This window comes from Myxocyprinus asiaticus, chromosome 1 (genome assembly GCF_019703515.2).
Source record: "Myxocyprinus asiaticus isolate MX2 ecotype Aquarium Trade chromosome 1, UBuf_Myxa_2, whole genome shotgun sequence".
Lineage (NCBI taxonomy): Eukaryota > Metazoa > Chordata > Actinopteri > Cypriniformes > Catostomidae > Myxocyprinus > Myxocyprinus asiaticus.
In genome coordinates, this window is record NC_059344.1 from 19,496,451 (window position 1) to 19,521,476 (window position 25,026).

The 25,026-nt window shown below is 36.5% G+C and overlaps 1 protein-coding gene and 1 long non-coding RNA gene across 2 annotated transcripts; both read left to right on the forward strand.

The window, feature by feature from the left end:
• The first annotated feature begins 424 nt into the window (after positions 1-424).
• On the forward strand, positions 425-6,978 carry LOC127449225 (transmembrane 4 L6 family member 5-like). The gene is made up of 5 exons (XM_051712534.1): positions 425-1,302; positions 3,548-3,628; positions 3,943-4,088; positions 4,338-4,527; positions 4,800-6,978. Exons 1-5 carry the CDS (start codon positions 1,129-1,131, stop codon positions 4,815-4,817), a joined length of 609 nt encoding a protein of 202 aa, XP_051568494.1. The 5' UTR covers positions 425-1,128; the 3' UTR covers positions 4,818-6,978.
• Positions 6,979-14,614: 7,636 nt separating this feature from the next.
• LOC127449230 (uncharacterized) lies at positions 14,615-24,913 on the forward strand. Its single transcript, XR_007898690.1, has 3 exons — positions 14,615-14,779; positions 23,076-23,171; positions 23,554-24,913. It is a non-coding gene; the product is annotated as an uncharacterized LOC127449230 (long non-coding RNA).
• Positions 24,914-25,026: the final 113 nt, after the last annotated feature.

Here is a 25,026-nt window from a genome sequence, read left to right on the forward strand (position 1 = left end):
TGTTCAGAACCATACTATGACCTTATTGTAATGCAATATGTGGCACTTAAGTATATAATTTACACAGTGATAGAAGCTAGACATGGATTAAAGAGAAAATGTTTAATAACAGTAAATTAATCAAAAATAATTGATGCAGTAGTTACAAAGTGGATATATACAATTTGTACATCAAACCAGAATGCATACTACACGAGTGAAGGAGACTAAAAGATAGATAGAAAGAGAGAGAGAGAGAGAGATGCCATTGAAAACTGCTCAAGAGCAGAGCCCAAAATGAAGAGCCCAGAGCACAAGTTACAAGTCTCTTTTATCCTTTACTTGACCATGTGACTTAAACTAGACCTGATCGCATTTAAACTGACCAATCAGCAGACCACAACATTTATTTTAATTTTTTTGTCTTTCAAAAAGCAACTTATGACCAACAAATTACCATAAAAGCGTCACTTGTGGAAAATTAGCAAATATTATAAAACATAAAATAAAATAAAAAATCAATACATATTGATACATGCACTGTATGTCAGGTCTTACAGAGCTAATGTGTTTTTTTGTGACAAAAACAATTTAAGGGCAGGATTTGAATTTCTGAAAAGAAATGTTTATTTTCCTGGTGCTATTGCAAAGATTTTTACTGTTTGAAAACAACCTTTGGTATCGAAAAGAACACATCTAATACTTTCTTTTATTTATTTATGTTGCTTGCTGTACATATCACAAAAAACAGCGATGGTCAACTAACAGAGGACACATTTTTACCAGCCCACAGTTAATACAATTGCCATTTACAAAGTAATATTATGAAATAGGTTATAAAACAGGGCTTTATTTTCTGTTATGATTCATTATGTGGCTTTGAAACTCTTGTCCCCACACACCTAAAATTGAGCTATCAGACATCTAGCACTTATCACTATGAATGCTAATTATCTCAGGCCGAAATTGCACCCACTGCCCACTCTTGTGTTAACAGACCATAAATGGCACTGACACAAGCACTGTAAATAGTGTCCAGTCTCAAAGGGCATTCTGTGTTGTCAGTCAGTGTCTGTGCTGCGCCAAGAAAACCACAACCTTTTGACAATTGCACGTGTTTTCTATAGTTTTACATACAAATCCATCACAATGTGTTGTACAGGAAAATGTGCGCGGTTAGTGGGGCTAACACTTCTGCCTTCAGCTTTTTTGTGTATAATAGCCAATTTACTTTTGTTCTTCCCTAATGGAGAGAAGTTGGAAACAGGACAGATATCCCTGCAGGTCTGGCTTATGGGAGGACTTCTTGGTGGGGGACTGTTTGTGAGTATTTAGTCTGTGAATTTATCTATTTTCATTCATGTTCTGTCAGTACAAAATCATCTCTTTCCTGAGAAACACATGAGTCTGTCTTGTTCTTACAAGATGCTGAACATAGGGATTTTAGGGTTACTGAAATGTACTGAAAAGGCTTGACTTGTCACTTTTTACATACACAGTAAAAGGCTAACACATAGCTCTGTGTGTCATTTACTTTAGTACTGATCAGTTTCTCTCTCCTTCTTCAGTATATTACACTCTGTTTTAAAGTCAAGAGCAGTACAGCACTGTACATGGCATATAGGTGAATAAAAATAATTGGAACTGTTGAATTAGACTTAGTAGTCAGTGCAGTGTTTAATATTAAACTAAATAAACTGTACTAAAGAAACATAATAATGTGTTTGAATGAGGGAACTTTATATTTCAGGTACAATCAAAAGCAGAAGTTGTACTCGAGTTGTACTGATAAGAAATGGCCCCTGAGAAACAGTGGCCCATTATGCCCAGCCTCCCTGCTAAGCCTGAAAAAGATGAATTGCCCTTGTACTTTGAAACATCTTGGATAAGACTATGTTTAGATAAGTTAGCTCATGTTTTCATCAAGTAACAATTGCACCTGGACACTTGATCGTACTGAGTGAAAACACACAACATAATAGTGGGAAAAGTGGATTTAAAGTGATGGGTAATTTGAGGTGTATTTTGCAAAAATCTTTCGTGTAGAATACGTATTCTATTAATTTTAGTGTCATGAAAGGTGTGCATGGATGTAACCATATTTGAAGGAGCAGTTCACCCAAAAATGAAAATTCTCTCATTATTTACTCACCCTCATGCCATCCCAGATGTGTATGACTTTCTTTCTTCTGCAGAACACAAATTAAGATTTTTAGAAGAATCGCTCTGCAGGTCCAAACAATGCAAGTGAACAGGGTCCAAAACTTTGAAGCTCCAAAAAGCACAATCAATATTTAAGTCCTTTTTACTATAAATGCTCCTCCCTGCCCAGTAGGTGGCGATATGCACAAAGAATGCAAATCGCCAGAAACAAAAGAAGAACTCTAAGAGGAGAGCACTTGAGAGGGCTGTTTTGAAACAACATAGGAAAGGAACAGTATGGTTCTAATAAAGTGCCCAACATGGTCTTCTGCTTTTGTAGCCCATCCATCTCAATTTGGATGTGTTGTGTATTCTGAGATGCTATTCTGCTCACTACAATTGTACAGAGCAGTTATCTGAGTTACTGTAACCTTTCTGTCACCTCGAACCAGTCTGACCATTCTCTGCTGACCTCTCTCATCAACAAGGCATTTCCATCCACAGAACTGCTGCTTACCGGATGTTTTTTATTTTGGCACCATTCTGAGTAAATTCTAGAGACTGTTGCGTGTAAAAATCCCAGGAGATCAGCAGTTACAGAAATACTCAAACCAGCCCAACTGGCACCAACAATCATGCCATGGTCTAAATCACTGAGATCACATTTTCCCCATTTTGATGGTTGATGTGAACATTAACTGAATCTCCAGACCCGTATTTGCATGATTTTATGTATTGCACTACATGCTGCCAAACAATTGGCTGATTAGACAATCGCATGAATCAGTAGGTGTACAGGTGTACCTAATAAAGCGCTCTGTGAATATAAAGTAAAAAAGGACTTAAATATTGATCTGTATCTCACCACTTCTGAAGACATGAATTTAACCACTGGAGTCATATGGATTACTTTATACTGCCTTTATGTGCCTTTTGGAGCATCAAAGTTCACGTCCCCATTCACTTGCATTGTGAGGACCAACAGAGCTGAGACATCTGGGAAGGCACGAGGGTGAGTAAATGATGAGATCATTTTCATTTTGGGTGAACTTTGGGGGTACCAAATGTAAAAATGTAAGAATCATCCAAAAAAAAAAGCTCAAATCAGTAGATCACAAATCTGAATTTTGAGGGACATGTATCCTTCAGTGTCTCAACATCTTGAAATGTGTACTACATATGATATAGTCAGTGCTATAGTAGTGATATAGTCAATGTCTTTAATGTACTTAATGGTCAGACAAAGCTGGCATCACGAGACACACTAAATATAAATATACTGTATATAAAAGCAGTCAGAAATTACTGATAGATGTTTTTAAACATGTATTATATACAAGCATGGTTTGACCTGGTGTACAGCCAGTTTTCTCCTAAAACATTACAATTGACACAAAGTCCATTTTCACACACTTTTCTTCATCAGATGTTGTGTCCAAGCTGCTCTGCCATCAGAGCTGGGGGCAAAGGCTGCTGTGGTGCAGGTTGCTGTGGAAACCGTTGCCGTGTGAGTACGTCTGTCTCTGGGAATCACCACAAATGTATACTAAGCAGTAAGCAGCATCAACCACAAGAAGCACACCATATAGAGAAAGCTGCAATATAGATATGACTGGAAAGGCAGGAATGCATAAAATTAAGTCTAGCTATTGAATGATACAAGATGCCTAACATAATATTTTCAGCAGTGAGACATAAACAGCACTCTCCCTTCCATTTATAGGATTTATTATTCAGATACAAACTGCAGCAGTCCACAATTTACAAATTTTAATTGTACAACAGTTCATGCTGTTATTCTCTTGCTTTTGATTCGGACAGATGCTGAATTCTGTGTTATCATCTGTATTTGGCATTATTGGGGCAGTCTACTGTGCCTGTGTTGCAGCTGCAGGACTGGCTGTTGGACCAAAATGCCAAGTTGAGGGTGGAAATTGGGAATATCCCTTTGAGAATATGCCAGAAGGGTAAGAACCCTCCTAAAAATGGAATATGTTCAAAAGCATTTGGTATTTTTCTAACTGTAAATGCTTTATGTTAATATAAAGTCATAAAAACATATTTGCTACCAACATCCTTATAATACCATGCTAGTTTTAGTGAGCAAAACCAATGATTTTGCCCCAAACACATTTGCAGTTCTTTGTATGGCCACTAGATGAGACACTTATCCAGCACTTAAAATATTTTTGTTTCTCCCTGGCTCACTATAACAGGAACAGCAGTTACCTGGTGGATAAGAGCATTTGGTCCCATTGTTTTTTCCCTGAGAATGTGGTTCTCTGGCACATTGTGCTGTTCTCCATAGTTTTGGGTCTGGGTTTGCTCCAGGTGGTCCTCTGTGCCATTCAGGTCTTGAATGGATGCCTGGGCTGCCTCTGTGGAGACTGCCGGGAGAAAAAAGAGGTACATTTGACATTAAGATTGATGCATTGTTGTGCACTTATTTTCTAGAAAGGAAACCACATTTGGTACATATATGCTATTTATTATATGAAAGAGAAGTGTACAGTTGGTCAGACTGCATAGGAAAAAAGTCTCTCTGTTTGTATTACAGTCAGTTACCATATTGGTCTTTCATGGATAAATTTAAAATGTGTAAATGAATTCAGACCTTGCAAATTTGAAATAATGAGCTTCTTCATATATTGTAATGACCTCTGTTTTCGGCATAACAGGATGATGGAGGTCTGTGATTTCTGCTGGGGAGAAAAACAACAAACAAAAGAACCCGAGTAACATTGATTTCAGCTGTAATCCTTACAACAAGGGCAAGAGCTCTCACAAGACCAACAAACTCCAAACTTTAGGCCTATGCAAAGGCCCTCTACTTATAAATTCTGCAATCCAAGCACTAAAAATAGATGTTTTGTACATGTTTAACTGTAGTTTTTAATGCATTTTTGTAGTAATACTATTGTAGTTGTAAACTCAAACTACCGTCACTTGATGATAGCATCAATATCTTTTTCCTATAAAAAAACTATATAAAATTCTTTGTCTTTAAAAAAAAAAAAAAAAAACTTTTCTGCACTTTGAAATAATCAACATAAAGATATGAGTCTTAGCACCATGTGATCCTAAACTATTTCCATTCACAATGAATGTCATTTTCTGACATTTATTTGCTGACATCATTCATTAATCATTAAATGCAGTTTGCTGCCAATAGCTATAAATTATTAACTCATCATAAGTAATGTCTATCTTTAGAGTTCGCATCAGATTACATGAGAGGGATACTTCCTCTACAAGTTACATAAAAACCCCTGAGTGTTTTATTTTTCTGGTATTCTTGGCAGGAGGCAACAATTTTTTCAGTTCCATCCTAGTTTCCATTGCAGTAGTGAAGCTCTAAATCCAGAGGCTGGTTTGTTGTTCATTTTCCTTCAAAATGGTTTGATAAAGCCAGTGTGTTAGATTTTTATTATTACACATGTCGATTACTGTTGAGCTTTTGCACCACTTGCAATATTTTAGAATGACACTGGATCAAACCAGATCTTAAAGGGATAGTTCACCCAAAGATGAAAATTATCTCATTATTTACTCACCCTCATGATATCCCAGGTTTCTTCACCAGAACACATTTGAAGAAAAATAGAATAATGTCTTAGCTCAGTAGGTCCTAAAAAAGTGAATGGAGATTTCTCTTTTGAAGCTCCAAAAATCACAGACAGTCAGCATAAACATCATCGATTCGACTCCAACAGTTAAATTAATGTCTTCTAAAGCGACACGATCACTTTTGGTGCGAAAAAGAATAATATTTAAGTACTTTTTTTTTACTTAAATCATGCTTCCGTTCTGCAGCGGTATGCACGTGTGACGTAATCGCATTGGCATTTGAAATGCGAGAACTGATGCACGTGCATAACAGCCAGAAGAGCAGCGCTGTTTACAAGTGAAGGAGGAACGCTTTACAGTGGCTTGGCTGGTTTTGGTTTAGATGTGTATTGATCTGTTTCTTTACTCACAATGGTGCATTTGTGTGCTCATCCTGGTTCTCAACTGAGTGGAGAACGTGAGAATACATCTGTATCCATGGCAATGCAAATATGTCACATGAGAGACTGCTTGGACTCCACCCTCTCCTGAAGCGTTGGATAAAAGTACTTAAATATTGATCTTTCTCGCTCCAAAAACGATCATGTTGCTTTAGAAGACATTAATTTAACTGCTGGAGTCGTATCGATGACATTTATGCTGTGATTTTTGGAGCTTCAAAAATGAAATCTCAATTCACTTGCGTTTTAAGGACCTACTGAGCTAAGATATTTTTCATTGAATGTGTTCTGGTGAAGAAAGAAAGTCATGCACACCTGGGATATCATGAGGGTGAATAAATAATGAGAGAATTTTAATTTGTGGGTAAACTATCCCTTTAATCTAGCTGGTAAACAGTAGGCCAGACCACTGCTGGTGGAGGCCAGACTTGCAGCTGTGTAAACATTCATTCAACGAAACAAGAGACTATTACAAGAGCATGGACCATATTCACAAGGGACCTCAGATCTACATACATACACATGTCTGTCAAAATACTCAGTAATGTCTGTAAAAAAAAAAAAAAAAAGTCCTTTTAAATTTTCAATTAAATCTGGAAGCTGTAGTCACCAGAATTTCATTGTAAAAAATACTGAAATTTATAGTGCCTGTATATCTTACATTTCATATCCATATGGTTTAGTTCACACAAAACTGAACATTTTGTTGTCCTTTTCCTCTTATTGTGTTACAAACTTGCATGACTATCTTGCTCCCGTGGAACACGAGACGAGCAATTTTGAAGAATGCTGATGCTTATCTTTTTTCCATACAAATAAAGTCAATGAGGACTGAGGCTGTGAGCTAACATTCTGCCTAAGATCTTCTTTTGTGCTTCACTGAAGAAAGAAAGTCAACACCCCAGTGTGCATAACTGATAACGAAAATAAGAAGCATAACTATTTTAATAATAATACAATATAATGTGATTCACAAAGGAACTTAATTTATAAGGTCAATTATAAATAGACTAAATTATAAGGTTGTTTATACTTTTTTTTTTTTTCAGTATTTTACAAAAAAATTCCATGTATTATCTTTTTAAATCTAATAATTGTTCACAGCATATGATAAGGCAATTTACAGTTTACCAATTAATAAGTTTTAACTGTTGCACTTTTATATAAGTTCCTGTTAAAACAATATTTAAATTCCTAGATGGATGGGCCCACTCTGACATGCTTAATGTCTATAGACCCTGTGCTCAGGTTAAGCTCATAATCTTTGTTACCACAGCACCCCTCCAGTAAATGCTGCTTAATCCTGCACTCAAACACAATCCTGAACACAAACACCTTATTGAAGCCCAATATAGGACAGAGATTGGTAGAATCACAAAACAAGCTTTCAGATTTGACAACCTCAAACCAATTGATAAACGTAAACATACCATACATACCTCATGCTATAAGGGGAGAGAGACGGCAGCATGTCTTAGTGCACACATTGCTACATCAGCTTAATGTATAGGAGACTTGTTCAAACCAGACAGGGTGTTTCTACCCAGGAAAGGATGTTCTGTTTTTCTTGTCTTGGAGATCACACATGTAAACACACAAACAAACAAACAAACGTCATTATGGTATAGGAGATGTAATGTTTGGGTGTATAAAGGTGTATTCTCCTAAATTAGTATAATATTAATTTAATAATTACAATATTTATGGCCATATGGCAGTCTAAAAAGAAAGGAAGAAAGAGCTAATCTTTAACAAAATATACCAAGGCATTCACACTTTAGTTTACACCCAGCCAGACTATTTCTGTGATAACCATCCACCAATTAGACACATACAGACACAGTCTCTTTTAGACTGAAGATAACCCCCTCAGAGTACAGACACAAAACACACATCAACTTTTACAATGGTTCCAGACTATTGCAGAAGGAAACAGACCAAGAGCTGGATCAGACTGGATGGAGCACATGAACTGATGTGATGGAATTTATAGATGTGGTACAATATTCCTTTCAAAAGTTCATAATAATGTAAAACTCTATCTCCGGTAATCCAGATTACATTTAAAGGATTTGACTTTGTTGTCTATTTGCCAAGAAATGCAACACACATTTACATAGGCATATTTGTGACAGGACTTCTGCACACATACAAACCTACACACACACTCAGCCTGATCGTAATGATAATGGCAAATCTGCTTCAAGCCACTGTAAAAACGTTTTTCTCAACGTGACTCATTACCTCTGAAGTGACAAGTAACATCATAGGTGTTATTTTGGATATGTCAACGAAGGAATTTGACGCTGACTTGTGGTGAACTCGAAGACATCCCATAGGGATAGTTTGTGTGTATGTGTGTTTGGGGGCAGGGATTGTTGACAGGGACAAAGTTGTGTGTGTGTGTGTGTGTGTGTGTGTGTGTGTGTGTGGGGGGGGGGGGTTAAATTTTTGGGAAGGGGATATTCTGGGTTTAGATGGCAGGAAAACTGGTGAAAGGCAAACCCAGCCGGATTAGGGCAGATATTGTGTGCACTGGAGCAAGCAAGGGTGTCTGCTCTGTGGCTTGAGAATAAATACTCATTAAATCACTCATCTTCCTCTGAGAGTGTATGTAAATATACCAAATAATTTGCATATCATTTATTTCAGGGTTTTTGTTGTTCTGTGTGCATTCTATTGCTCAATCAGAGATTCACATTTTTGTCAAATGCTTATTCTTTACATACGAAACAGTGAGGCACTTACAATGGAAGTGAATGTGGAGGCAATTTTTGGAGGGTTTAAAGGTAGAAATTTGTAGCATACAGTTTTATAAAAACACTTACATTAATTATTTTGTCAAAACTCATGTATTTTATGAGCTGTAAAGTTAATTAACCCTTGTGCGTCAATTTAAAAAAGTTACATAGAGGACAAAAATATCCATGTCAAAAAACTGCCATAATAATATTATATATTAATATTATTTTCCACTTTCAATTAGTAATTTTTTTTAACCAACATCAATCCTGAACATAACTACCAAATATTTATTCATTTTCAGGATTTTAACCCTTTAAATGCCAGTTTGTTTATATAATGCCACAGCTGTTTTTTATGAATAAAATATTGCAGTTTTCATGGATTTCAATGGGGACATTTTTGTCTGTAAGGTCCTGAGTGTAACTATTTTGTATACACAGTGTATTATATATATATTATAGGAACTGAGGTTGAAATATCAAAATTCCCCAAAACATACACACCTTTGGCAAAATTTATGCCATTGGCATTAACATAGCCAAAATGATAGAAGAAAACAAAAATGAAAAAGACAAAAATGTCCCGAAGGTCGCACAAGGGTTAAATTGTAATATTTACAGTCATTTTAGGGTTTAAGGGCTTGTTGACATTACAATGTCATGGCAACGAAGTTGTAAAATTGGCTGTAACTTTACAAAGAAATTGTTAGGAAGTAAGTTTATCACACTGAACTCATGCATATTTTTTTCTATACTGAAAAACTGAAAAAGTGAGTATTTTAACGTGTACAGATTGGCCCCATTCACTTCCATTATAAGTGCCTCACTGTCACCTCGATTTGAGGTTTTTTTTTTTTTTAAGAAAACCTGAAATAGTCCATTAATCACTGATAAAATATGGCACTGTTATTAAACCATGTACAGTACAGTAGGCAAACAGATAACATTTGTGGCAGTGTTTGGAAATAATGCTCATGCAGAGCAAATCTGATGAAGCAAAACAAATGGAGCACTAAAGTGGCAACACATCTACATTAATCAACCAGCTGATATTCAGGTAAATGTTAAATACATAATAATAAAAAAATAGTAGACAGTTGTATAAGCTTGATTATATTATCATTATAAAGTGATATTTGGAAAACTTTCAAAGGGCACAAAGGATATTCTTTCCCTATTGAATCGTGATAATTCACATAATATTATTTACATGGATAATGGAAAATCACTGCCAAGTTACGTTCTGTTTTCAGAAAATAACACACAGTGTGTAAGTAACTAACATGTTAAATAGAACCATTTGTATAAGCACAGCTGTTACTTGCAATGACAAAATTAAAGCAACATGGGTTCCCAGTGTACCATTTATCAGCACAATGAACTACTATCTGTAATTGTGACCTTTATTGTGTCATCTCACTTCCATGATAGTTTACACAGCTGCTATTATTGTAATTATATCTGACCTCAACAGCATCATTTCACTCAACAGCCTGAGGGCCAAAGATTCACTCTATGAGGTACCAGTTCCCCTGATTGTTTTTGTTTTTTTACAGCCAGTGAATTGTATTATAGAGACATCTGACCAAAATGGCCTGTGCAGAACAAGTGATGTGTCTGTGATTAAGCCAAGCATATCATGCACTCAAAGTCTTAGATCTGCCATTCTAATATCAGAAGTGTAAAATATATTTCTCTTACATGGTGAGAAAGGTTTATTTTGCCGAGGGTTTAGGATAAATTTACATTTACTTCAGTAGGTGCACATTTACTTCAGTAGGTGCACAGGTGCTTAGTTGACGCATTTAACTGTTTAGAATTTCGAAAAATGTAATAATAAGTGAACAGATTTTCAAGTTATTATTTTGTTTCAAGGATGAATTCATCCTTGCTAAAAAAATGGAGGAAGCACTGAAGAAGAGAATCAGAAAGATCCCAGAAAACATCGGTTTGATTGCAAACCTTTGCTCTTTTTTTTTTTTTTTTTTTGTTGGTTTGATCAGAATCAAATATATTACGTATCAATATATTTTAGGCATTCATAAACAATCCACTGTTTGCTAATTTTGTCCTTCACTGAATGTGCCCCAGTTCAGAACTGCAAAATTCTTCTTCACCCACTTTCCTCCCATTGCTGCCAAAATTAGAAAGAGAGTGGCGAGAAGCTAAACAGGAAAAACAGGTGAGACAAAGAAAAGAAAGACAGAGAGCGAGAGATGAAAATGAAGCATAAAATGACAGTTATAGACCAAGTCAAAACAATAAGAGAGAATTTTAATTGCTTGGAGTTTAAGAGCCTAAAGTGTTGTACATAATGGGGTTTACTGAATTCAGGGAACAAATTAGACCTCAGCTGGGGGGGGGGATTAATGCTACTGGTACCAAGTCACACAATAGTAATGACCAACAATGGGGGGCCTTGGCCTGTAACCCAGATTTTGCAGCAGGCTTGCTGTTCAGAATTCTAATCTGTTTCTCTTTTGGAATTCGCCTCTGTAAATTTCCACTGGAGGAAATTCACTGTCAACAGTGTGAACAGACCATTAGCAAGGGAATAAAAATGAATAAGGGTGTAAATATTCACTGGCAGCCAAAAGTTTGGAATAATGTACAGATTTTGCTGTTTCGGAAGAAAATTGGTACTTTAATTCACCAAAGTGGCATTCAACTGATCACAAAGTACAGTCAGGACATTACTGATGTAAAAAACAGCACCATCACTATTTCTTTTTTTATCCCTTTTCTCCCAATTTGGAATGCCCAATTCCCACTATAATAATAATAATTTTCATAATCTTCTTTATTTATCACACATTATACATTTGCACATATATAGTGAAATTCTTCTTTTTCACATATTCCAGCTAGGCTGGGGTCAGAGTGCAAGGTCAGCCATGATACAGCATCCCTGGAGCAGATAGGGTCAAGGGCCTTGCTCAAGGACCTAACAGTGGCATCTTGGCAGTGCTGGGGCTTGAACCCCTGACCTTCTGATCAGTAACCCAGAGCCTTAACCTCTGAGCTACCACTGCCCCTATGTGGTGACTACTTAGTAGGTCCTTGTGGTGGCGCGGTTACTCACCTCAATCCAGGTGGCAGAGGACAAGTCACAGATGCATTTGACCGTCAATCTGTGCATCTTATCACGTGGCTCGCTGTACATAACACCGCAGAGACTCCCAGAGGCTCATGCTACTCTCCGTGATCCACACACAACTTACCATGTGCCCCATTGAGAGCGAGAACCACTAATAACAACCATGAGGAGGTTACCTCATGTGACTCTACCCTCCCTAGCAACCGGGCCAATTTGGTTGCTTAGGAGACCTGGCTGGAGTCACTCAGCACACCCTGGATTCAAACTCATGACTCTAGGGGTGGTAGTCAGCGTCAATACTCACTGAGCTACTCAGGCCCCGAAAAAAGTAATTTCTGATCAAAGCTAGACAGGCCCCATTACCAGCAGCCATCACTCCAACACCTTATCCTTTAGTAATCATGCTAAATTGCTAATTTGGTACTAGAAAATCACTTGCCATTATATCAAACACAGTTGAAAACTATTTGGTTCGTTAAATGAAGCTTAACATTGTCATTGTCTTTGTGTTTGTTTTTGAGTTGCCACAGTATGTAATAGACTGGCATGTCTTAAGGTCAATATTAGGTAAAAAATGGCAAAAAACAAAAAGCTTTCTCTAGAAACTCATCAGTCAATCATTGTTTTGAGGAATGAAGGCTATACAATGCTTGAAATTGCCAAAAAACTGAAGATTTCATACAAAAGTGTACACTACAGTCTTCAAAGGCAAAGGACAACTGTCTCTAACAAGGACAGAAAGAGATGTGGAAGGCCAGATGTACAACTAAACAAGAGGATAGTAAATCAGAGTCTCTAGTTTGAGAAATAGACGACTTACATGTCCTCAGCTGACAGCTTCATTGAATTCTACCCGCTCAACACCAGTTTCATGTACAACAGTAAAGAGAAGACTCAGAGGTGCAGACCTTATGGGAAGAATTGCAAAGAAAAAGCCACTTTTAAAATAGAAAAACAAAAAGAAACGGTTAGAGTGGGCAAAGAAACACAGACATTGGACAACAGAGAATTGGAAAAGAGTGTTATGGATCTTAAACGCATTCAGCATTTGTGGGATCAGCTAGACTGTAAGGTGTGTGAGAAGTGCCCGACAAGACAACCACATCTATGGCAAGTGCTACAGGAAGTGTGGGGTGAAATGTCACCTGAGTATCTGGACAAACTGACAGCTAGAATGTCAAAGATCTGCAAAGCTGTCATTGCTGCACGTGGAGGATTTTTTGATGAGAACACTTTGAAGTAGTTTAAGTAGTTTTACATTTTTTTCAAATTGTAATAGTAATTTTTCACATTATTATTGTCCTGACTATACATTGTGATCAGTTGAATGCCACTTTGGTGAATAAAAGTACCAATTTCTTTCCATAAGAGCAAAATCTGTACATTATTCCAAACGTTTGGCCGCCAGTGTACATTTCCTGGTAATATGCTGGTTGCACAGTGATGACGCTAGACATGTTTCTTGGAAGCACAACAGATGATTATATTTATGTTGTGCTTGCTTAGCACAACTCAGTGCATCTCTAACTCTTTTTACACATGAGAAGCTTCATATTATTCAAATACAACTCTGTTAGTGTTCAATGGTAACTGGGTGGCAGAGGTCCAAACATAAATTGACTTGTAGAGAATAGCCTGTTGCCTAAAACAAGGTCTGGATTCACGATTAAGATTGTGTTCTTGAGATCTAAGTTCTTTGTTACATTAAGCAAATCTAAAACAGTAGGAGTTACTTGTAACTTTAGAATACCTATATCTTTAACACAAAGTTAAAAGTAACATTTTGATTATGCAGGTAAAAAAGAAATAAATGTAAACCACTTTAACAGCCAGTAAATCAAAGCCATATAAATCCAAAGTATCACACCCTCAGAATGACCTGAGGGCATTTTTGTTTTAGTTTTTTTGCATTAAGATTTAAAGTGCAATATGGAAAGGTGGAGGTGAACGTTCTCCCGATGGCTTGTATTTGCATGCATGCCAAAAGTGTAGCAGAGCAGATAACTGTGTGAAGTGTCATTACAGCACACAGAGGACTTCCAAAAGATCTATAATCCCATCTACTGCTGTCCCTCTCACTCGGGCATGTCCATTCATTCCTTTATGTGCCCACTAATTAAATTAATCATACTCTCCTCTGTTCTCTTGTATTACTACTAGAAAATGTACTATTAACCAATAGCAGAAAACACCCAAACTTTACATTTTAAAACTTCTCTCAAGTCCCAATTACACTCAAAAAATATTTTAGCCTGTTCTTTTTAAGATTTACACATTTCAATTTCATAACATAACTCCATCAAACTGAATAGTGTCATTAAAAAAATGCATTAATAAAACTGTTATTTTTATTTTATACATATAAATTAAATTTGATGGAATTTTGTTTTAAAATCTAAATGCTAAATTTGTTATGTTTATTTAGTGTACATACGTAGATTGCATTTTAAAAAGAAATTCAAGGCCTAACATTAGATAATTAATAGTTTAATAAATTGGTCGTGTAGAGATACATTTTTTTCCCGACTATTTACTGGAAGCCTGCCAGAACTCTGTCACGCTGAGTGAAAGAGGAGGGTGAGAAAGAGGAGGGCGTGCTGCTCAGATAAGCTATTTAAAGCTGAACGTCCCGTGAGCGTTTAGACCTGAAGCTTTCCATGTTGTCATAGCTGAACGGGATCCATCGCCAGTGATCACTGCAATCAGTGAGTTGAAGAACATTTGAACGATCGCAAGTCGCTTGGATTTTTGAAGAAGAATTCTTTGCACTACAGTGCCAAAGTAGTACGTGCGTTTCAGCAGAACAACTGGTGAGTCTATGACAATTTGATTATGTATTGCTTTTATTTTTATTATTATCATCATTATTATTGTTATTATTTATAAAATTGCCCTTTGCATTAGCATGTACACATTTCAGTAACATTTAAATTATAGTAGCCTACATTTTCTGTCATAAAAAGGTTGTTAAACACACTGGTGGAGGTGTGTCAAAGTGTGGGAGTGTCTCATAACAGGTATTCATGTCCTACTTTGCCTCAGGTACACTGAAAATAATTGCACGATTGTGCATGATTGACTGTGGGAATCTGACAGAATATCTTGAAGGTTAACATTTAACCCATACATCTATCCACAGTATTGACCAAATAACTAATAAATTGCATTATATATTTTCATTCATCGCCTGGCGCACGTCGTAACTGCAATGAATGTGTTGTTTATTAATATTAGCTTCTTAAGAACCTCGCGTTTCCAGTGAGAGATTTTCTTTTCTTAGGATCTCTCGCTGATCTCTTGCGCCGAGATTTTATGTAACGTCCACGAATAATGCCGTCTAGACCACGAATAGCCTTAATGTTTGCACGGGGATTCAAAAGAGACTTCGTAAACATGCTTTTATTATCAATAATTGATATTCATTCGCCTGTACACACAGACCCCCTGTTGCCCCTCTGGACCACCGCGTGCCAGAACGTCACGTACTGCACATACACGGCGCGAGTCTCAATGAGCGCGCGCGTGTGTGCGAGCGCTAAACAGTGCCTGATGAAGGGGAAGCAAAAGGGGGTGGGAGAGGCGAGTAAGATGATAAAAATAAGTAATCAAGATCATTAACCTGTATTATTTGAAGTGCATTGTTTATACTTAAATCTTTCTTAGTATCTCCCAATTTATGCAATTCCTGACAAGAAACTAACTGACTAATTTAAGGCACAGCTAAAAAGTCACAAAAGCCTATTCACCAGATCTACTGGGTCAATAGCCAAAAACATTGTCCTGCATAGGTACAGTATATGCATTAACTGCTATCAGCAAACCACTTGGCATTGTCATTGAGGGCCACATCAGCCTCTCATAATTACAGTTCTTATTATTATAGCCTCTTATCCACCACTTACTGCAAATAATTCCCAATCATGAATTGAAAAGCTGGTCAAGGAAAAAAACGTAATGCGGTTGAAATGACTGAAAATGCATTTAAAAAAAGACACATGCTATTTGCACCCTGGTGCAAATAATGGTATATCCTATTTACACTATTTATCCAGTGCAGATAGTGTTAGATACTATTTGCACCCACATTTAAATACTAACATTCAGTATATGGGCATCACTGCAGTGTTTATTGTGTCTATTTAGAGTCCCACAGACACACTACATTAACCCTTACCCCTAACCCTAACCCTAACATTAACCTTAGAAAAAATAACCTTGGTTTTACTACAGTAACCATAGTTTCACCATAGTATTTTGTTGTAAATTTACAGTAACCACAACATTAACCATGGTTACTATATTAATACCATTATTACTGAACTAACACCATGGTTAATTGCACTAAAATTATGGTTTCTGCCAAAAAAACATGGTTATTACAATATTAGTAATACAGTGATGCAATCTACACACAAGCGATGCCGAGCCGTGGGATCGAGTGCAAGTGCATTCTCTGCACTCCCAGACATTCAACATCACCAAATCACTGCAATGAAATCAACATTTATATACATTTTAATCTATTATTTTAAGTAGTATTTAAAATATTAAGAGGGGAAACAGGAAATCAGATGGGAAAAAGAGTGGGACAAAACGCAGATTCGAACCGTGGTCGCTAGGACAACACTACACGTTCACACACTGTCTTTACACCCCATGCCTCTGCAGTGACACTTATTGTCTAGTTTGTTGCATATTCGTGTGGTTTCACCAGATTATTGGGGTGCAAATAGTTGCACTGTGTAGCAGATGCTATTTACACCGGGGTGCAAATAGACACTCCATACATAGTATAACCATGGTATTTTGAAGTAAAATTATGGTAACACAAAATTAAATATGGTTACTATATTAACACCATATTACTGTAGTAACACTGGTAATTGCTTAAAAACTATGGTTTTCACCAAAAACATGCTTACTACAATATTACTATAGTAAAACTACCCTTTAACATTTTTTATGTGAGTTTACAGTAATTTCCTGGCTACTAGTTGCATGAATTTCACAGTATATTTTACAGAATATTTCTACAATTTATTACAATTGAAATACAACTTTATACTGTGATTTTGTAGTGAACAGGGCCAGGGAATTACTGGAATTTTGCAGTGTTGTAGAATCTCATTTATTAAATGTATATATATATATTTTAACCTGCAACGTTGGTTAATTGTCACCATTGTTGAGTTTTTTATGCTAAGAGTTAATATCTGTGCATGCCTGGTTGACAATTCCCAATTACAATTTTAGAGCTTCTTGATTCCCACCAAAATTTAATGAGAGATAAAAGTAATCATATTGTTGCATGCATTCCTCCCTCATTACTTAGAATGATAATGTTGCTTTTCTTGTGATTGCACCTCATAATGGCAACTTCACATTGTGACCAACACTGAAGTCAATCACTAAATAGAACGGATATTTTTCACGCACAATTGCATCGGCTGAGAGACAATGAGAAAAGATTAAGTTCGAAAGGGAACATTAAACACCATAATGGTGACTTCAAATGAAACACTATTATCCCACAATGCAATGCGATATTATAATTTCTTTTTTTACAGTAATTTGTTGTGTTATGGCAGAAAATGACCAAGCCTGCATTCATTTTACAATAAAATTCAGAATACAGTATTTTATTGTAAGAAATTACTGGTAAATCTTGTATAATCATGGTAACTTTTTACAGTGTACCTTTATATTCATTTTTATTTATTATTATAAGTAGTATTAAAGAAAATACTAAGAGTGGAGACAGAAAACAGATTTGGAAAAAGGGAGGGACAAAGGCAGATTTGAATCCGGGTCGCCCGCACAGTAAGGCATTTTTGCAACGCCATTATGCCCCACATCCAAGTAGGTATAGCTACAGGCCAAAGACCTCCAAAATGGGGGTGGAATCTCCAAAAGAGGGCAGGGTTACTCCAAAAAGGGGCATAGTTACTCCAAAAGGGGGTTGCGCCAACTCCAAAAGGGGGCGTCACTTCCACTCTCGGTTAAGGTTAGGGAAAGGGTTAGGTCAGAGGGCTCGCTATATATTCAGTAGCGATTTGGAGCGACTGCCCCTTTTTGGAGCAATGCCTGCAGCTATACCATACCCCCACATCACTGCAACGACACTTATAATGCAGTTTGTCGTGAATTTCTATTTTTCCACTAGTCTATTCGGGTGCAAATAGCCGGGATATTGCCTGTGTGGCAGGTGGTATTTACACATGGGGGCAAATAGACACTCCGTTAAAGAAGTCTCTGGACTTTCTAAACAGCATTCTCTACAATTCCGAGCATGCTCTGTGATTCCGAGAAAAACTCTGTCATACTGTAAATCAGTGAGAGAAGGTAAACATTTTTAATGCCTTTGTCTGTTTCTGAGGGTGTGTAATTGAATGTGTGCATAGGCGGTGTCTTATTCTCAGAAAAGAGGCTGGGATATAGGAGGAGGAAGGTGGATTGAAGCATTGTAAGCAAATTTTAGATTACTTGACAATGTCAAAGCGAAGAGTTTACTTGACCTATAAAAGACAGAACACAGATACACAAGCCACATCGCTCACACTGTTTAGTTAATCACAGAGAGAGGGCCATCAAGTTGAGTCATACATGTCCAGGTTAAATTCCCTATAAGAAGTCTTTGTCCGTGTGTATACAGGCATTTACGTATGTCTGCAATAGCTTGTTTTGTAGTATATTTATAAGTACAAGTTTCACTAGCAAACAACTTAACTCTAAATCGTACACTTTTCACATCATTTCTTGGTCTCCAGGCAAGAATTTCCTCAAAAATAAACTAGTGGAAAAAACATTCTGTCTCTCTCTTTCTTTCTTCTTGTGCCGCCCTCACCCACTTATTTCTGATCTGTTCTGGGCCTTGTCTCTAATGTGTCTTGCCAAAGACGGAGCACTTGAGGGAATAAGAGCAGAACCCAAAATTCTTATGACCACCCTAGTATGTTTTTCTAGAATTATTAAAGCTGTAAGGGGAGAAGAGAAGGAAAAAGAGGAAAAACTGGAGATGACTGCAGATATGGCATGTGATTGGCAGAAGAACTGATGGAAATGTGTGTGCATTTATTAGAACCAAGGAAAACGTTAATAATTAGTAATAATAATTAAAAAAAATCTCAGTTGCTCCTCAGCTTCATTTTTGGAAAAGATTTTGGAGAAACTCCCTGAACACAGTGTTCTCCACATGAGCTCGAAGGTGCCTGTGGTTTTAAGCAATGACAAAAATCTGAGACACTAAGAATTCATTTTAACACATGAACTCATTTTTGCAGTCATAAAATTGCGACATTGTATACGACTATAATGAAAAGAAGACATTGCACAGATGCTTGAAAACCTAAAACTTGGAAGTAAACCAAAGCTGAATGAAACCAAGCTGCCCTTAAACTTTTGACTCTTTAAATAAGCAAGATCAAAAGATAAAAATTGTAAATGATCATAAGGCTGCAACTAAAATCAAATGCCCATAGCTGAATAGACATATGGACATGTGAGAGAAGGCAATGTGCAGGAATATCTGAACAGCTGCTGACACTGCAATCAATTCACAATACAAAGAGCTACTCTGACACCTCTAAATCGATAGCATCTATTTCCCAAGTACCTTTTGACGTTATACACTATCAAATCTAATAACAGCTGTTGCAACGTGCCATTCTGCAATTAAATGCATTTTGTTTAATTTGTATTTAGTTTTTGTCTTCCGACAAGCTGAGTAAGATGAACAAAAGCATGCATGTCACACCTCTCTGATTTATGAGAGTTTACCGCAGAACTGTAGTGGGAACAGAGCGTTGTATGAAAATGAATGACCATATTTCTGTGGCAGAAATTGCAGAGAGTGCACTGGCTGTTTTGCCAGTACACTCTCTCTTTCACTCCATTAGCTGTGACTTTTTACACAAACTTTTTTGCGATCCCACTGTCAGATCCAGGGGCGGATTTTGACTTGCAAGGGCCCCGAGGCTAATTTTCATTTAGGGCCCCCCGGTCCAATTATCTTTTAGATTGAATTGTCTTTTAAAGCTGAGATCCACACAATCCATTTTTGTTTATTTATTTAAGTCTCTTTTAATACCCATTATGTTATTTACAGTCAGATTAATTCAAGCACACAGCACAGATGTGGTAAAGAAACCGCTCAGCTGTTTGCTGGACAGCCACTGTTCTTAAAGAGACAGCACTATTTTAGCGTTTGTTATACATATCAATGTAAACTCAGTGTAAATACTTGTACAAATTATGCATAAAAAAACAAAAACAAAAAATAAAAAAAACAAGCATGTCACAAAATGTGTAAACATGCATATATTTAAAGGAGCAATAATACATTATGAAATATTTTAAATTCATCAAACACTTAAAATATTGAAGAATTTTAAAAATAGGCTCTTACAGCATCTATGCATGGGTTTGGTGAAACTCTGCAAAGAGTTCAGGCAGTTCTGGCTTGCGCTGCCACATCTTTTCTGACTCATCAGCGTTACATTCAGAAGTGATCATCCCTATACCCTATTTATACCCCTTTTAAAACACTTTTTTAAGACAAGGTTTTGTCAAACCAACATTATATTTTGTCTCGACAAACTTTACGTATCTAGTTAAATCAGTACTTTTGTACCACACAAAATTAAATATCAAAACCTTATTTTTCCCAACCGCCAGAGCCAAGTTATATTTTGTAATATAGGGCAAACATGCAGTTATAGCAATGAATAGTATATAGTTTGTGTATCTTACGAGGACACTCTGGGCTTTTCAGAGATGCCAAACGTTTCGGAGTTTCTTCCTCTCCTTGCTCTATAGAAATGTATGACATTACAATTCAGCACCTCAAATGCAATATGATTTTTTTTTTTTTTTTGTTTATAGTAAGATCACATATTGACAACAAACAATGAGATATGTATAAAAACCACAAGATCTATATAATGACAGAGCAAGCTGCATATGTAAAATAAATCACACTTCAAATATATCTTTAAAAATTATATGTCAGTATTTTAAAAGTTTTTTTATTGTGGTGGACATGAATGGAGTGGAATGATGATTTAGAGATATACCTTAAAAGCCTGTTGTATCATATTTGATACACACATTTTTAACACAATTTGTCTATAAAATAATGACATTTTAAGTGAGCACATGTTGCTTCAGTTCAGTAAATACTCATTTTGAAATATCAGCAAAAAATATAATCGTTATTATTCATTTTACTTGATCAAAATCAGCAAAGATTTCACACAAAAAGGCGAGTGCATCACAATGTGAAGGTAGCCATTTTGGAAAATATATTACTAGGTCTTCTACTTCCAGAAGAGCATGGAAACTCTCACCAGGAGGCAGTAGACATCTAGTGCATTGCATACAACAGGTTTTTCAGCTAAGTTTTAATCATATTGAAGATGTAGATGATCTAGAAAGTCTTGTATCAAATATGATACAAGCGGCGTTATAGGGCTAAAGAGTGGCTCAAAAAATGTAAATAGATACAGGAAGGAAAAAGGGTTCTATTGAGGACTGAGGGTCCTCATAGTTACAGGGGCCCTCCTGAGCCCCTGGTAGTCAAGGGCCCCTGGGTACTGGCCCCATTGGCCCGGTCCATAATTCACCTATGGTCAGATCCCAATCAGAATTCCCATTTCATTCACAATTCTATTCTACATTCACTTGCAGAAACTTGCTCCATGCTAAACTTTCTCGGCCACTGAAGTTCCTTCTTATATTGGGTTCTGGGGCAGATCGGATTCATAGAGCATATCAGAACAGTTTAAAGTCAGCTTTCATTGAAAATTAACCATTAACTCTTTAGGCCAGTAAAATAGCTGATAAGAGAGGCCTCCATTAAAGACACTCTGCCATAGAAAGCTCATAGATCTGGTTGATGCCTCTGCAGCCCTCATATTTGTCAGAACAACAACAGCAGAGCATGTATCATTTCGAACAAGTTTATAAACTGATCATAACATGATTAATATGCTTAGCAGCTGTCAAGGTGATTTTAAACTGCCATGCGTATATCGCTAACATGACAAAATTTACTGTTTCTATTATGGAGAACTTGACCTGCGGTGTAACAGTCATGGATTTACTATATTGGATGTCTCTGTATAGTTTTCCCATTGACATCAATGTATATGGGATTAGACAGTAGAGGGGAGCAGAGGTGCCCTGCTGCTCTAGAGTTTACTGAACGCGTTGTTCGTACACTGTTAGCCGTAATGAGTCTGTATATCAAAGTCACGCTCATGGGTTAATTTTAGAAAACTAATAATCAGAACAAACAGCAAGAGTTTTATTCTGCTGACTAGCACCTGATGAGTAAGAGTAACAAACTAACTGCCACTGTGCAATTGTTAGTTTAGAAATACACAACTTAATCTGTGTAATTTCTGCTCCACTAGCACCACTGAACTGAATTTCAAAAACAAATGTTTGTTTTCAAATTCAGCTTTCTGAATAAAGCTCCAAAAAGCACATAAAGACAGCATAAAAGTAATCCATAAGACTCCAGTGGTTAAATCCATGTCTTCAGAAGTGATATGATAGGTGTGAGTGAGAAACAGATCTATATGTAAGTCCTGTTTTACTAAAATTCTACTCCTTGCCCAGTAGATGCCGATATGCACAATAAATGCAAATCGCCAAAAACAAAAGAAGAATGTTAAAGTGAAAGTGGAGATTTCAGAAGTATTTAAGAAGCCAAAAATGACAAATATTGATCTATTTCTCACCCACACTTATCATATAACTTTTGAAGACATGGATTTAACCACTGGAGTCTTATGGGTTACTTTTACGCTGCCTTTATGTGCTTTTTGGAGCTTCGAAGTTCTGGTCACTATTCACTTGCATTCTATGGACCTACAGAGCTGAAATATTCTTCTAAAAATCTTAATTTGTGTTCAGCTGAAGAAAGTCATACACATCTGGGATGGCATGAGGTTGAGTAAATGAGAGAATGTTATTTTTTTGGGTGAACTATTCCTTTAAGCTGGGATAAGAGAAAGAAAACGCAAAAAAAGTTACACACTTCAGCTTTAAAAGTGGCTGTGTCACGAGTCAAATTGTCTGACTGGCGTTTTTCTTGTACTGTAGCGCCCCCTGCTGAAATGGGTGTGAAGATGCTGCAGTGCTTCCCTTTCTACAGACGCTGCAAGGAGAGGTGCAAAAGACAGTGCCCTCCAGAGACAGGTAAGACACTTCATGTTCTACTGTAAATATATAACTTTATAAAGGAGGTTGTTCAAGCCAAAATAAATAATTATTTATTATTCAAGTATATTAATGTTTAATTATTATACATGCATTTTTATGGCAATATTATTTGAGAAACTACTGCAAAATAGTTAATGTTTAATATTGTAAAAATGCACTATTTAATATACACCTTCCCTCTTACATTCATATACATTTTAATCTAAAATCTTGATGTTGAAAAAAAGGTAATTCGTCAGCCTCCAAGTAGTATTTTAAATTATATTTTATACATTTGCTTTTGTGATGTTTTAATCATTATGAAGCTAGATGGTTCTTAAATAGTTTTTATTTTTATCCTGCTTTTTTATTTCTCTAGCAGTAGCAAGTGAAGAGTTGAAACCTCGGCTGTCCTCCACTGCATCCTGGGGCAGTGAAGGGGACAGTGGCAGTAGTATGAGCTGCCCACAGGCCTATTTTTCCCACAAGGCTCGGCTTTCTCTCCGACACCAGATGGACAGCAACATCAATGCAGTGGATGCCACATACTAACTCTGTCCCACAAGCAGTCTCTTGAGAATCCTTGAAAGTGAACTTTAGCCTTTCAGCCGCAAACCAGTTTACATCCCTTGGTTGAGCGCCTTAGAGGGTAGCTGGAGGATGAAGCGTTGGGAAGATGGAAGCAGCAGCATGGAAAAGAACTATTTGAATTTGTGCTCTAAATTTCACCTCCACGGGCACCCGTGAGTGACACTGTAACAATGTCAAGATAAGTGCGTAACATAATGGTACAGCTGAGTGTCATTTGGTGAAAGGGGAAATGATGAAACCCTCTAGTGAGTGACGTTTACATGATCACAAAGTGCTTTTTTTGTAGCCTGTAGTATTTGTCCTATGCAGTCTATTTTTTACATGTATCCGTAGCATCTGTGATTCTGATTTTAACTGATCTGGATGCTTCTGGTTGGTTTAATCTGAGAAGACAAATATCTTTATGCAATTAAGTATTTTGAGCTAGAGAACAATTAGTTCAGATGTTCACACTACATATGCCTCACTAGTCATAAATTTAGTGGATACTATGAGAGCAACTGAATATGTTCACGTAAATGGAAAGGAGAATTTTAAAGCTAATTTTTCTTTCTTTGTAAGTGCCATTTGTTTTCCTACAAGCTGTAAAAGGTACATTAACAAGCATTTAATGCACAGCTAGAACATAATTTCAAGTTCAGTTTGATTATCTATGATTTATGCCCTGGGCATAAACACATTATGTCCCAGAAAGGTTTTTGAAGCAATTCTAAAAAGATAGTTGTTTCATGTGCTTGATGTATGATTTAATGTATTAAATGAGATAGAAAAAAAAAATGGAGATGTTCATCATGATCCACTCTATGCTTCTGTTACAACAAATTCACATGTGCTAACAATGTTTGTGCATCTGGCTGTCTTCACTTTGTCTTTGTGCATGTATACAGGAACATCATTTGAGGTTTCAAAATGTCATATATGGCTTCTTTTTACACCTAAACTACAAAAAGAACAGATAATTCACAAAACACTGTTACACGGTCACGATTAATTATTACTGTTATGAAAGAATGTTTTTGTAAGTTTTGTATGAAAGATTGTAATTCCAATTTTATAAAATAAAAATAACCCTAAACTAAATTATATGACGAAAAACAGCAACAAATGCAATTTTGTTTTCGTTGTCAATTGAAAGAAAAAACAAACAAATAAAAAAATGTTTTTGCAAAAAGTGTCTTAATTTTTGTCTACTATTCTTACATAAATGTTGTCTCTTTGAAAATCGCTTGTGACCTATCAGCCAAATGATTCTGTAAAAAAA